The sequence below is a fragment of the Leuciscus leuciscus genome (assembly GCF_965113295.1).
Source record: "Leuciscus leuciscus genome assembly, chromosome: 12".
Classification (NCBI taxonomy): Eukaryota; Metazoa; Chordata; class Actinopteri; order Cypriniformes; family Leuciscidae; genus Leuciscus; species Leuciscus leuciscus.
The window spans coordinates 4762178-4777822 of NC_138736.1; the positions used below are offsets into that span (position 1 = coordinate 4762178).

Genomic DNA, 15645 nt, shown 5'->3' on the forward strand with positions numbered 1-15645 from the left:
AATGGATAAGACACATGCCTTTGGTGTGAGAGACCCGGGTTCGAATCCACTGTGAGACACCAATGTGTCCCTGAGCAAGACACTTAACCCCTAGTTGCTCCAGAGGCGTGCGACCTCTGACATATATAGCAATTGTAAGTCGCTTTGGATAAAAAGCGTCAGCTAAATGAATAAATGTAAATGTAAATGTAATGACATGTATACATAGTACTATATTTTAGTACCAACAAACTGCTGTAGTAAGAAAAATAAAGTTTGTAAACATAATTTAATTGCTTCAAGAAACAGTTGCACCGTACAAAGTAAAAAAAAACAAAAAAAAACATACTTGTCTTAGTTAACAGTACATCATCATGAACGGATGTACAGGGGAGTTTATGGAAGCCAGAAAAAAATCTGATTTGTTAGATGTAAACTCTAGAAATTTTTTAGAATTGTGAAATAAAGTCACTATTAAAAAAATTTAAACCAGCAATTGATGCATTATATGTGATGGTTTGTTGTTGTTGGTGTACAGTTATTCACTGTCAGCTGCTCATCTCATGTTTCTAGCATTTCTGCAAACTTACTTCCCATCTCTCATTTCAATACCCTTCACTTTCATTACGCTTCATCTTTCTCGTTTTGATGCTTAATTCTGATTTACAGGATTCGTGTAGTGAACAATCTTGTTTAAAGGAACACTCCACCGTTTTTTGAAATAGGGCTTATTCACTGTCTTTCCTACATTTAGATAGGTGGGCAAACGCATTTTTGTCTCAGTGCATGCATTGTTTTAGTTTGGCAGTGCCGCCGCTGGCTTAGCTTAGCATAATGAATGGAATCCTTTGTTGCCAGCTAGCATGTCGTGAGTAAAAGTGATTAAAAAAACAAATAAAAAAACAAATTACTTCTTGTGGCCTGCGTATTTAAAACGAGTACAAATAGCAATGCAGATTAAGACTAGGCGATTTCCTAGGCAGATATTGACTTGGGACTATATTGGGGTGAAGCACAGGCGAAGCACTGCTACTTGGGCGCAGAGATATCACGCAACACATGAAATCCCACGACTTCCCTCAACATACCAGCGTGAATAGTAGCTGGCTATCTTTCCTACAGTAGACATAGTGAATGGCGATGAACATGGCGGATTTTGTGAGAGACGAAGAGGGTGACTTCTCAGACAGTCAAGATCCATAACCATACCTCTATGAACCAGAGTTTGAGAGGAGGAGCTGCGTGCTTTGGAAATAGAACGACAAGAGGAGGAGGTTGCGATCGCTCAACAGCCTGAGGACGTGAGGATGAGAGCCAACACGAACTGGTGGTGTGAGTGTGGGGGAATATGCCAACCTATGCCGACTGAAATAGTGTGTCTGTACTGTGGCGAGTGGGACAAGGTATTGCCATCGATGACCAGGCTCAACGTGGGGGGATTTCAGGTGTTGCGTGATATCTGCGCCCAAGTAACGTTAGCAGTGCTTTGCCTGTGCTTCACCCCAATATAGTCCCAAGTCAATATCTGCCTAGGAAATCGCCTAGTCTTAATCTGCATCGCTATTTGTACTCGTTGTGAATATGCAGGCCACAAGAATCAATTAGTAAAAAAAAATAATTGTTTGATCACTTTTACTCACGACGTGCTAGCTGGCAACAAAGGATTCCATTCATTACGCTAAGCTAAGCTAGCGGCGGCGCTGCCAAACTAAAGCAATGCATGCACTGAGACAAAAATGCGTTTGCCCACCTATCTAAATGTAGGAAAGACGGTGAATAAGCCCTATTTCAAAAAACGGTGGAGTGTTCCTTTAATATATGTAATACACCGTCAACTTCTAGTTAGAAATTAAGTCCCCTGAGGGGAAGTTCGCAAGTGCGTGTCTAAAAGTGGACTGGAACGCAGCACGAGACTGACTTTGAGACGGACGAAAGCTTATTTTCCATCTCCAGTGGATGTTTGTAGCTTTAGATTGCAGTATGTGGCGTCTTCTCGCTGGGTTCGTGCTTCTGCTCTGTGCTGCAGGTAAAGAGAAAACAACATGACAACAGGAAGAAAACATTATAATGTAATACTTGATCTCGTGATTTAATGGCTGCCATAGATTTCCTGTGCTGTTTCTAACACTAAACGTGTTGAGGGAGAAAGCAATTGCATATTTAGACTTAGTAAGGTTTTAAGTATTCGTAGTGTGTATATTATGTCTGTGTTTTTGTTAATACATAAAAGTAAAAGCTAATGTAACCAGGGGCGTCATGCAAGCCAAAATTCTGGGGGGGGGAACAATCTGAGACGTTGCAATTGTTTTCTGACGGGTGATATGGATCATGTTAGGAGGGGTCGGGGTTTCTCCCCCTGAAAATTTTTTAATTCTGGCTGCTAAACATACCATTTCAATGCAGTTTGGGAGGGACAGAAATACCTTAACGGAGCTAGCAGCAACCCTCCTCTATCTGAGGACTAAGTTAAAGTATCTATTTTGTACGTTTATGTAAAAGACAGGTTGATGAAAGAACTGTAAGCTCAAATTCAAAAGCTTTTGAAGTCTACTTCATTAAAGCATGTTTACACACACACTTACTGTACTTAGGCCTACTACACATGATTTTAAAAACAGTACCATTGCAGTTTTTATGTTATGATAATTGGTATGTGACCTAAGAACGATCTTACATTAAAGGTACATAAAGGTGCTGAGGTCTGACTTTGTGGTGCTCTGAAATTAAGTTATTTTAATATTAATATGTGATGAAGGACTTTGAAAGAAGTTTGACAGATTTCAGTGCTGAATAAGGTTAACACTATGTTACCCCGTTTATTTGAAAATGGTTCATATTTGACAGAAATGTAAAAAAGTAATCAAAACCGATCAGATAACGTTACTATGGCTTTGTATGGCAGTAACGTTAGCCAACTAGTTTACGGTTAGACTAGGCTAGCTATCGATAACGTTACACTCACACAACTTAAGTTAATGCTCTGAATTCGCAGCTAATATCAAATCCATAACTTTTTGATCAAGTTAAAATTTCCAGGTCAACCACAAATAATCTCACTACCTTTTAATATCATCCGATAACTAATTCAATGCCGATTTGTTGCTTTGCCCACTTACCACTTCAAGACCATCTGTAAAACATTGCCAGCTCAACGTGCGAGACGAGTGAGTTGCTTGAACATACACAGCAAAGATTCTAGAGCGCTACGCGCGTAGCGCTCTAGATTTGATATACACAGACACCATATTAGGAAAAAGGGGCGGGCTGATGCATTGCTGACCGATTTATTACACATCCAGAAGAATACATTTGAGTCGTTATAGGCTCTGGTATATTATGGAGCATAATAGTTATAAAGTTGTGACAAAACGTGCACTTTGAATGGGCATGACGCCACTGAATGTAACTTTTACATCATCCCCAGATGCCACACCAGTTGGTGGCAGAACAGTGCCTGATTTTGGAAAGATGTATCATGTCAAAGGTGCATTTCTGCTTAATTACACAGTACATCCCAGTACAGTACACTTCTTTTTCAGTATGTTACATGTACCTCTTTTATGTAGGTGAGCTGTCTTTGCCTTATTCTGGTGATGGGATAAAGGAACCGTTTGAAGTTTGGTACGACCTTGAGGGAAACAGAAGTCGCATCGACTATCATAATAGTCAGTGATCTTCTCATGATAAAGTCACATAATGTTAAAATCAAAATAGATTATGTATGCAGCTTCTCTTCATTGATGCTCTCTACACAGGTACAGTGCGCACTTTTCTGATTGGAAACGACTTTGATTATGGTGCCATTTATCAGATCACACCAGTTACCACTGACACGGAAATCCAAGCTATTAAATATTTCCAGCTTAATGGTACAAAGGAGGATCCAATACGTCCACAGGCAGCACTTCCTGATCTGCAGGGCTTTGAAGTATGTACTTCTTAAAGTGACAGTTCACCCAAAATGAAAAAAATCTGTCATCATTTACTTATCCTCATGTCTTTCAAACCTGAATGACTTTTTCTTTAGAGCAAACCAATGCAACAATAAGGCTGAAATGTGTATAAAATGTTTTTGTTTTGTTTTGTTTTTTGTGCAGTTTGAGAAGATGGAGGATTACGCAGGCGTTCAGTGTGAGGTCTGGAAAAAGGTCACACAGGCTGGTCATAAGAAGAACACATATCGTCTGTGGGTCACACGTCCAGAGGGAAATGATTCCCCAGCCGTCCCGTACCACTATGAGATGATGGGCTTCAACACTCTCTTGGAGTCTCACAATGACAAATACATGATTGACTACAGTGACTTCAGTCCTCGAACTGAGTCCGACATTTTCACTCCACCTGGAGGTAACTGGAGAACACACATTCAGTGACATGCCTTTGTCCGTCTCTTTTACTCTTACAGACCATCTAATCAAATGCTCACTGAGGTTTTATGTGTCTAGATATGACATATAAGGAGTTTCCAGATCCTCCTGAGGAGCGTCAAATATTGGCCAACCCCCTTCAAGACTATGTCCACACCTCTCCTGTTAGCCACGCCCACCGTTTGTTTGGTCCCTTTAAGGAGAAGTTTGAACGTCAGTATGAAAGTGAGAAGGAGCACGAGGAGCGTGAGAGCTACTTTGTACATACTCTTCGGTGAGGAAAAACAAATCCGTGAGAAATCTGTGATCTTGTCTGATTTAAGATGCATATGCTTTTTTTGTTTAAAGCAACAATGTGTAATTTCTTTCGCCGCTAGGAGTCGCTAACCACTTACAATAGCAAAGGCGTATGTTGATGACGCATAAGCAGAATCATGGAACCAGGGCCGGCCCGAGGCATAAGCGAACTAAGCGGCTGCTTGGGGCCCCCTCGCCACCAGGGGGCCCCCAATCGAGTTTTTTATTTATTTATTTTTTTAACATATTAATTAACTTAAACAAGTGACATAAATGAATGAAAGGATTAATAATTCAAGACAAGAAAATTCTGATTTCATGATCAATATACCTGCCTACAACTGCTGCTGTGTCTGCCAGTGTTTGAGTCATGCGCATAACCTCGCGTGCATAGACAATTTGTGCGCAAAGTCACGGAAATGTAATGTTAAGCCATCAAGCCATGTCACAAAAATTTGATTTGATCAATGATTTATCCTTTAAATGTAATGATATTCAGAACAGAACAAGAATAAAAAAAATAACTATAAACAAGCCAAAACGAAATAATTTAAAGCGAAAGTGAAAGTAAGCGGCGTTGGCCTCACATAACTCTCTCATTAGAATCAAAATGTTTCAACATTCGCGATGGATTTGGATTGTAAACTATTCTTTATCATAGGCTTTGTACTTCACTTACGTAACGTTCCAATATCGACGGAAAAAAATCATCCTCTTCACACGCGCAAAAATGTGCTTGGAAACATCACAGTGGAAGATTACAAAGCTGGAATATGCTGTGTGTGTGTGTGTGTGTGTGTGTTTGTGTGTGTATGTGAGTCGCGGGCGCGATCGAACAGTGGAAACATAAAAACATACTCCGTCATGTTCATACAAGACATCACTCAAACTGCAAAGTGTTGCAAAACGTTGGAGGATATTTTGCAAATAATTTTTTTAATATGTTTTGTGACAGTTTGTTTTCAGAAGTTTCCAAGAGTTAGTAAAAGAGTAAAGAAAAAGTTACAACTTTTTTAAGTATCTATTTTTTATTAAGTATTTATTTTGTATTAATACATAACCTCATTGTATTGATTTATAATGTAACATTATAGCGTGACATTGTGTCAATAATCGTCAAGCACAGGTGACTCTGCGTGGTGGGAGGGGGCCCCCAAATCTAAATTCTGCTTAGGGCCCCCAAATCTAATTCTGCTTAGGGCCCCCAAAAGGCTCGGGCCGGCACTGAATGGAACTTGCCGTCGTGCTGAAGGATCTAATAATGTTTATGGATGAGTGAATACATTGATGTTTTTAACATGACTGTGGTATGAAGGTATGAAGCAGGACGCGATTGTTAATGAGAGAGAGATATCAGCGCCACACGCGAGTCCCGCGGATATAAAGGAATAAGGATTATTAATCCTACCGAACTAACTTACCCACAAGTGCTGAATAATACTCACACAGTCAGTTTATTAGACGAATGAAACTTGTTAGGTAACGCAGCGCTGTTTCACTTGGTCTACACTATCACACTAAACTGCATTCGAGTGTGTTGAAAGTTATAATGTTATTCTATGTGTTAGTTTGTCTGTATGAGACTAGCAGTGAGCTAGATCAACATTAGAATAACATACTGATCATATTCTAACATTTCATCATGTTGAGCCTTATAACATTGATTAGTTTTATGTACATTTGCTCATCTCTACATTTGCGCGTCTCTGTCAAGTGGAAGTTAGTCGCGGACGCTAGCTCTCGGCATCTCGAAAACGCCACGCTGATATTGATCCTCGTTTTAGTTCTCCTTTTGTCCCTAAGTCTGCTTGCTATGGTCCATAATGTTTGAACGAAACAACAACAGCGCGAGCGTGCCGCAAGATGTAACGCAGTTGTCCACATCTGTCGCCATGGTTACTATGGCAGTACGAGTGGAAACCAGGGATAACGCGGATATTACGTCATTGACAGGCGACAAGTGAACAGGGAGTCAGGGACGAGCCATTATTTAAAACTGGAATTTCTCTGAAATTAAAATCTTTGGGAACTTTTAGGATATTGTAAGTACACATCTGCAGGAAATATATCACACTGTGCAAGTGATTTTTGGATATTTTATTACAAAAATCTTACATATTGTAGCTTTAACATCCTCTTCCTCCCCAGGTTTGTGCAATCTGTGAACAGATCTGGTCTTACATACAGTCTCGGTATCAATGACTTTGCTGACTGGTCAGAGGCAGAGATGGCCAGGATCAGTGGCGTCATGCCCATTCAAAGTGAGGGGGCACGTGCCCCCTCAGATTTTTCCTCCCTGATAATTTTTTTTGTCACAACTTTATTCCTATTATGCTCCATAATATACCAGAGCCTATAACGACTCAAATGTATTCTTCTGGATGTGTAATAAATCGGTCAGCAATGCATCAGCCCGCCCCTTTTTCCTAATATGGTGTCTGTGTATATCAAATCTAGAGCGCTCTAGAATCTTTGCTGTTCAAGCAACTCACTCGTCTCGCACGTTGAGCTGGCAATGTTTTAGATATGTTGGCAATGTTGGGCAAAGCAACAAATCGGCATTGAATTAGTTATCAGATGATATTAAAAGGTAGTGGGATTATTTGTGGTTGACCTGGAAATTTTAACTTGATCAAAAAGTTATGGATTTGATATTAGCTGCGAATTCAGAGCATTAACTTAAAGGGATAGTTCACTTTGAAATTAAATTTTGGTATGTTTTAGCTTACCTCAAGGGCATCCAAGATGTAGGTGTCTTTTTTTCCGCAGTAGTTTCAATTTTGATATTTTTAGGTCAAACCGTTCTTGTCTGTCAGTCAGTCATATAACGTTAATGCAGGTCGATGGTCACCACCTCAAAGAGCATGCACAAAGTCCAAATTAAAACAATTCCCCATCGTCCAAATTAAACAATTCCCCATCGTAAGTACACATTGATGGCCTAAGACACGAAACGAGCGGTTTGTGTGAGAAAACGAACAGTATTTATATAGTTTTTACCTCTTGTACACAGAGCCGTCGCAATGGGGTAGGCAAGGTAGGCAGCTGCCTAGGGCCCCCAGCTGAAGGGGGCCCCCGATGGCCGCACGCTCGTTTAGGTTGTGTATCTGCCCTCGTCAAACAGTCTCAACCACTGTAAACAAACCATCACAGTGAGACAGCGCAATCACTCTCCAGTACTGCTCCGTGAGAGGGGCCCCCCAAACTAGAGGGATTCCTCCTATGCAACGACAAACACTATGAGTGCCCTAATCACTGTAATGTTGAAGTGACATCCACCGTCGCGCACCCCCCATCAGGTCCCCCAGCTGTCAGTAACAGCGCTACGCGGGCATTTAAATTTAAAAATGTCATCATGAAGCGCTCATACCCTTCAGGATTTTCCAAAAGACAGAGAAAGAAAGAAGAAAAACGCCAAAGACACAGCGGCAAGTAAACCATTATTATCTCCAAATACAACTGTCTGACGTGTTTTCACATCTCTGCGAACATAAACCTTGACATCAGTGACCAAACACAACGGTATGTGAGCGTTGTTAGAGGGTGAAAAAGTTCAACTAATAGTCATACACAACTTTGTTCTGTTTGCAGAATTTAAGCATAAAATACACACTAGACAACTTCTCGCCCCTTCACTGTTGTAGCTACAGCGTTCGAAAACTTCCTTTGAGCCAAATCCTCTTGATGCACGAGCCCAGATTACGATCGCATGAGATTTTTTGCCATGTATAAAGGCAAAAGCTATAGAAGTGTTGTAACTTACTCTTGACGGCTGTCTGCCCGCGGCTGCGGTCACCGGTAAAAACTTTGTCAATTCCAAACAAAATGAGCTGGTCCTATGACTCCCATCCCATGCAGTTAGGTCCAAACAAAATAATCCATCAAGTCCGGTTACATTTTAGGTGTACGCAGGCTATCAATTTACGTTGGTGATGTTTCTATTCCATCTGGAGAAAAATGCCCTTTTTCCTTCTCGTTTGTCCTTTTATTCTTCTCCATCAACACATCAACACTTTGTAGGCTACCGTACGCAACAGGTAGTTTTGCGTATGACGTTACTGTCTGTGGCATTATGGGAAGTGAAGTTCTTTTCCTGTAAAGTAAATATCGAATCCTCCACACTTCACTTTCATGATATGCTATGAGAATAACAATAAACGTATGGCTATTCACTTTTTTTTTCTTTGTTTTTTTGTTGCTTTATTAGGTGCTTTGCTTAAATTTCTTAAACACTTTGTGTAGCGTACTACAGAGTAATTCATGACTCTTAAAATGCACCAGAATTCAAGAAATCCCATCTGAATTTAAAAAATTTTCCTGAGGGAGGACTTGGGACCTCACTTCACTCTTTTGCCTAGGGCCCCCAAATATCTTGAAACGGCCCACACAGCCACGTCCAAGTGATCTGAGAGTGCGGGTGGGTATAGATACACAATAGAAGTCGCCTTGGCTACTGCAGTTCATTGGAACGAAACCGTAGCCAAGGCGACTTCTAGTGTATATATCTATACCCACCCGCACTCTCAGATCACTTGGACGTGGCTGTGTACAAGAGGTAAAAACTATATAAATACTGTTCGTTTTCTCACACAAACCGCTCGTTTCGTGTCTTAGGCCATCAATGTGTACTTACGATGGGGAATTGTTTAATTTGGACGATGGGGAATTGTTTTAATTTGGACTCTGTGCTTGTGTTTTGAGATAATGACCATAGACCTGCATTATATGACTGACAGACAAGAACGGTTTGACCTAAAAATATCAAAATTGAAACTACTGCGGAAAAAAAGACACCTACATCTTGGATGCCCTTGAGGTAAGCTAAAACATACCAAAATTTAATTTCAAAGTGAACTATCCCTTTAAGTTGTGTGAGTGTAACGTTATCGATAGCTAGCCTAGTATAACTGTAAACTAGTTGGCTAACGTTACTGCCATACAAAGCCATAGTAACGTTATCTGATCGGTTTTTAAACATCTGTTCTGTTTTGTCTTGTGTCAAAGTCTCCAGCTGGTTCAATTGTTTTCAGTTTCATAGAAACGAGGGTGTTAAATTTGTTGTAGGCTAACTGCAAAATCCAACCTAACGGACTTGATGTTTCTCCCATAGACTGTTATTCACGGATCAGGCAGCTCTAAATTACTCTTTACAAGTTCCTTATATAAAATATAATAATGAGCAGTGTAACTACAGTATTTCAATGATTTTACTAAAGTAATGTTACATATTAGGCTACATTTGATTTGATTACTTTTTTACATTTCTGTCAAATATTAACCATTTTCAAATAAACGGGGTAGTGTTAACCTTATTCAGCACTGAAATCTGTCAAACTTCTTTCAAAGTCCTTCATCACATATTAATATAAAAATAACTTAATTTCAGAGCACCACAAAGTCAGACCTCAGCACCTTTATGTACCTTTAATGTAAGATCGTTCTTAGGTCACATACCAATTATCATAACATAAAAACTGCAATGGTACTGTTTTTAAAATCATGTGTAGTAGGCCTAAGTGTACAGTAAGTGTGTGTGTAAACATGCTTTAATGAAGTAGACTTCAAATATGGGGCGCCGTTTGTAAAGTGGCTCACGCTGAAAATAACAGCAACATTTTGTCACATTTAGCTTCAAACAATGTTTAAAAAACTGGTATGAATTTTTTGACGGTCACTTTTTTACCACATTTACAACAATATTTGTCAACTTAGAGATATTTTAAATAGTTAAATCTAAATATTAAATGTTACACCTAAATATAAATGTTAAATATAAATGTTAAATATAAATGTTAAATATAAATCTAAATATTAAATGTTACACCTAAATCTAAATCTAAATGTTAAATATAAATATTAAATGTTACACCTAAATCTAAATCTAAATGTTAAATCTAAACGTTAAATCTAAATCTAAATGTTAAATCTAAATATTAAATCTAAATGTTAAATCTAAATCTAAATGTTAAATCTAAATGTTAAATCTAAATCTAAATGTTAAATCTAAATGTTAAATCTAAATCTAAATGTTAAATCTAAATCTAAATCTAAATGTTGAATCTAAATGTTTCGGGTGAAACTAAATATTTAACTAATATGCAAATTCAAAATGCCGGTAACCGGAAGTGCCAAAATAAAAGCTCGAGTGTGTGTTTATAGCATGGTTTATACTAGTGTCAAATAACGAATAAAAACCATCTCATAATAATAACTATAATATAACGATAATAACTACCTAAAATAATAAACACGTTTGGAAAAACTGTAGGGTTTCGTGATGAGAGTGATGACATGACATTCAGTCAAAGTGAGCCCCCTCGTGGCTGGCTATTATGGCTGCAGGTCATAAGTCCCGCACTTTTCATAAAAGTGACGCTAGCCTACTCTTCAAATACAGTTTCTCCAAATGTGATTATTATTTTAGGTAGTTATTATCACGATAATCCATGTCCAAGAGTCCATTTCCTCGGATGAGATGGTTTTTATTCGTTATTTGACACTATAAACCATGATATAAACACACACTGACCTCCTCGAGCTTTTATTTGGGCACTTCCGGTTACCGGCATTTTGATTTTGCATATTAGTTAAATATTTAGTTTCACCCGAAACATTTAGATTCAACATTTAGATTTAGATTTAACATTTAGATTTAGATTCAACATTTAGATTTAACATTTAGATTTAGATTTAACATTTAGATTTAACATTTAGATTTAGATTTAACATTTAGATTTAGATTTAACATTTAGATTTAGATTTAACATTTAGATTTAACATTTAGATTTAGATTTAACATTTAGATTTAGCATTTAGATTTAACATTTAACATTTAGGTATAACATTTAATATTTAGATTTAACTATTTAAAATATCTCTAAGTTGACAAATATTGTTGTAAATGTGGTAAAAAGTGACCGTCAAAAATTCATACCAGTTAAATACAACATTGTTTGAAGCTAAATGTGACAAAATGTTGCTGTTATTTTCAGCATGAGACACTTTACAAACGGCGCCCCATATTCAAAAGCTTTTGAATTTGAGCTTACAGTTCTTTCATCAACCTGTCTTTTACATAAACTTACAAAATAGATACTTTAACTTAGTCCTCAGATAGAGGAGGGTTGCTGCTAGCTCCGTTAAGGTATTTCTGTCTCTCCCAAACTGCATTGAAATGGTATGTTTAGCAGCCAGAATTTAAAAAATTTCAGGGGGAGAAACCCCCTGACCCCTCCTAACATGATCCATATCACCCGTCAGAAAACAATTGCAACGTCTCAGATTCCAGATTAGAAAAAGGCTGTTACAAAATAGTCCTTACACATTTCTTTGAGTCTGTTGCCAACATATGATACAGTATGATAAACTTTCTCAGATTAATGTTTTTGCAAGAGTTTGTCATTAAAATCTAAAGGTAAATTTTTTTTTGAAATCATTGTTTTAAGTAGTTCAAGTTACTTAAACTGTCCTCTAATGAGAATAGTGGTAATTTAATCTTTTTCTAAATCATCATCATAATTACATTTGATTTAATTGAGTATCTGCATCTTCAAGCTATTTTGGCAAAATGTATAATTTTCAGTTTATGGTTTGTAGCTGGTCTTCTGTGTATAAAGTGTTGATGGTGACATTGCTTATCGAATCCCAAATGTAATTAAATACTAATGATTGAAATACTGATTAAAGCCATAAGTTTTGTCTTGATTAAATGTATAAATAACATCAGTTCTGACCAAAGATTGTGTATCAAATCAATAAGTAAACTTTTGTGTCAGACTATTCAAAAATCTGTTTTAAAACCAGTGTTTACTTTTACTTAAAATAGGCAGATTTTTTTTTTAAAGAAATACAAATGAAATAAATATTTTTTGGGGATTTATTTCACAATATGGAAGAAAAGATCTGTTGCGGCTTCTGTTTCATGGCTACTTTAAAGCTTGAGGTTTTGAAGGTTTGAAAGTGTTAAAAATGTTGTAAAATGAATTATTCGGATATTCATTTTACAGTAAAATTTTAATTTACAAAACCTAATTTAATTTAGTGTGTGATTTACATACAGCCTCGGTATCAACAACTTCTCAGATTGATCGAAGGAAGAGTGAACAAATACTGTAAAAATTAATTAGTTGAGAACATACATTTAGAAAAATTAAGTAAATAAACACCTCTCTTAATTAGAAAAAGAGTGTGAAATTACAAGTTACGTGAGTGCATTGTTTTTCTACTAGTGAAATTTACTTAGATTAAGAGGAAGATTAGGAAGATTAAGAAAATTAAGTTGCAGTTACCTAATAAGAATGAGTTCAGACGAACATAATGTGCTCAAGTTAGTACAAGTTAATTTTCTTTTGTTTCAAACGCGCTGTTGACTTGAATTTCTACATTAAAACTAATGCTAATAATACTTTCTTTTTTTTAAAGACAGAACGGTTGTTATTTATTATTTATTTAGAATAAATACTTTATTTTAATTTTTTTTTATTATTCTTTAATAAATAACAAAATTGCTTACACACTTGCATGGTCATTTGCATGGATTTTAGGGTCAGCACAAAGTGAAATGTGTCTAGATGCTGTGTGTACACAAGTCCATTTAAAAGACACTGGGTAACTTCCCAGGCCGTCAACAACAATTATAACAAGAAGTAATATTGCGCTGAAAAATGCTTTGAGGAGTAAATGAATTGGTCCTAGATTTGGACTGACAGTATTCCCACATCCATTTGAGTGAAGTCTTCAAGTTTATAAAATGTTATGTGTTGTGGCTTTTAAATAACCAGAAACCACTTCATCCTCGTAAAGAAGACACAGAAAAATCCTGTTTATTCGTAAGGAGGCTGAAGAAAATCAATGTGACATATGGCATCAAAGAGCGACTGCGTGAGCTTTGATGAGGAGGTTCAAGATCTCAATGAAGAAGATTATTTATGACGGCCAAAAGGGCCAAAACATGTAAATTACGTGTTAACATGTAATTATGTGTTATGACTTTCGTTTCACATGTTTTGGCCCTTTTGGCCTTCCATAATTTATTGCAGATGACAAAGTACATGAAGCACCGAGTTGGAATGGACCCCGAACATCCTAATCATCAATTTTTTTTATCCTGTGACAGTTTACCAGCCCTAAAGAAAGTAAATGAAGTTGCTCCTGTTGTAACAGCTGTGGTCTGTATGTTAATGATTTTGAGATACACCATTGTCTGAGATGGTTCACAGGGTCCTTCACCTGCTCCAATTCTACAATTGATGACCATTTGCTCAGGATGTGATCACCCTAAGTGGGGCAGAAACAATGAAACTATTGACTTTGTTCTTCTCTATGATAATTAAGCCATTTTGGGGAATGGGCATGATCAGCACCTATCTTGAAGTGGAATCTGGGTCAGGGTAGACTTTAATTTCTTACACAGTAAAAGCTCTTTTCATGCAATTTTAATGTTATATTGTGTTGAGTTTATCAAAATAAAACTGATAATAATATACACCCCACTTGTTGGTATTTATATAAAGTGTCTGACTTGTTTTCAAATCTTGCGTTAGTGGCAGAGTTAAAGCCTTTCTCCGAGATCAAAAGTTACCTTTCCTTCTTAAACCCTGAGCAAAGCATTGTTAAACATGAGTGGAATACCAACACCAAAACCAGCTGACAGAAAACCAAAAGATAAGGCAAATGGTTGGTGATCAAGAGGGGGAGAAGTAGGCCTCACATAACATATTAAGTCTCCTCATTGCACGTTTGAGCAATAGTACCTAGATTGTACGTTAGGATACTTGAATATCACTATTAAGTTCACCACAATTCAGTTCAGTTTATAAGCTGTCAGATGAGACCAAACATGACAGACAGTAGTTACATGTTAGAACACACAAGTAAATATGTCATTGAGGCGTAAATGACTGAGTTGGACTGTGTCCCAACAAGTCCTCAATTAGCATATTGATGAATGTCTTGCATCAGATAGGCATTAGAATAGTGATGATGAAGGCCACTGTCCCACTTTACATGTACACCTTTAAAGGGATTTCTGAAGTACTAGGGCAGTAAAGAAATCTACCCATATTCACTCAAACCCACAAAAGTCAATCAGGTTTGGAACGACATGAGGGTGAGAAAATGCTGAAATTTTTTATTTCTCTGTGTTTACATAGGCTATTAAGAAGGAAAATATAAATTTAACTTAATACAAATAAATCTATTCACATATTGGCCTATATCGGAAGAACTCAGTCTTAAGAAGAATGGGGAGACCACAAAGCACTAATGTTTGCTTGACAATAACAACCTGTGTATTTTATCAAAAAAGGAGAGAAAATAACAGATTCACTTTATTAATAAACCACTCTGTGACATATGGCTTTAGTTAAACGTATGACATGTATACATTTTAGTACTAAAAAACTGCCGTAGTAAGAAAAATAAAGTTCGTAAACATAATTGAATTGCTTAAACAAACAGTTGCACTGTACAAAGTTTAAAAGAATATATATACATATTTGTCTTAGTTGTTAACAGTACATCATCATACGGATGTACAGGGGAGTTTATGGAAGCCGAAAAAAAAAAATCTGATTTGCTAGATGTTAACTCTAGAATTTTTTTAGAATTTAGAACCAGCAATTGATGCATTATATGTGATGATTTGTTGTTGGTGGTGTACAGTTATTCACTGTCAGCTGCTCATCTAATGTTTCAAGCATTTCTGCAAAGTTACTTCCCATCTCTCATTTCAATACACTTCACTTTCATTACGCTTCATCTTTCTCGTTTAGATGCTTTAATTCTGATTTACAGGATTCGTGTAGTGAACAATCTTGTTTAATATATGTAATACACCGTGAACTTCTAGTTAGAAATGAAGTCAGCAATTTTAACCGCCACAAAACCGATCAAGGATATTGCCCTCAGAAAACAGCTGACTACAGTCATGTGACAGCAATAGACCCTAATGTCATATGACTTTAATTCAGCCCCTCCTTCGCGTGTTTCTATTGGAACTTTG

General features: G+C 37.1%; 1 protein-coding gene across 1 annotated transcript; it reads left to right on the forward strand.

Annotated features, from left to right (window-relative positions):
• The first annotated feature begins 197 nt into the window (after positions 1 to 197).
• Positions 198 to 7051, forward strand: LOC309510941 (counting factor associated protein D-like). The gene is made up of 7 exons (XM_082185957.1): positions 198 to 2005; positions 3404 to 3463; positions 3546 to 3644; positions 3735 to 3907; positions 4077 to 4326; positions 4425 to 4620; positions 6792 to 7051. The coding sequence occupies exons 1-7, from the start codon at positions 1936 to 1938 to the stop codon at positions 7000 to 7002; spliced, it is 1059 nt and encodes a 352-aa protein (XP_082042083.1). The 5' UTR covers positions 198 to 1935; the 3' UTR covers positions 7003 to 7051.
• The last annotated feature ends 8594 nt before the right edge of the window (positions 7052 to 15645 follow it).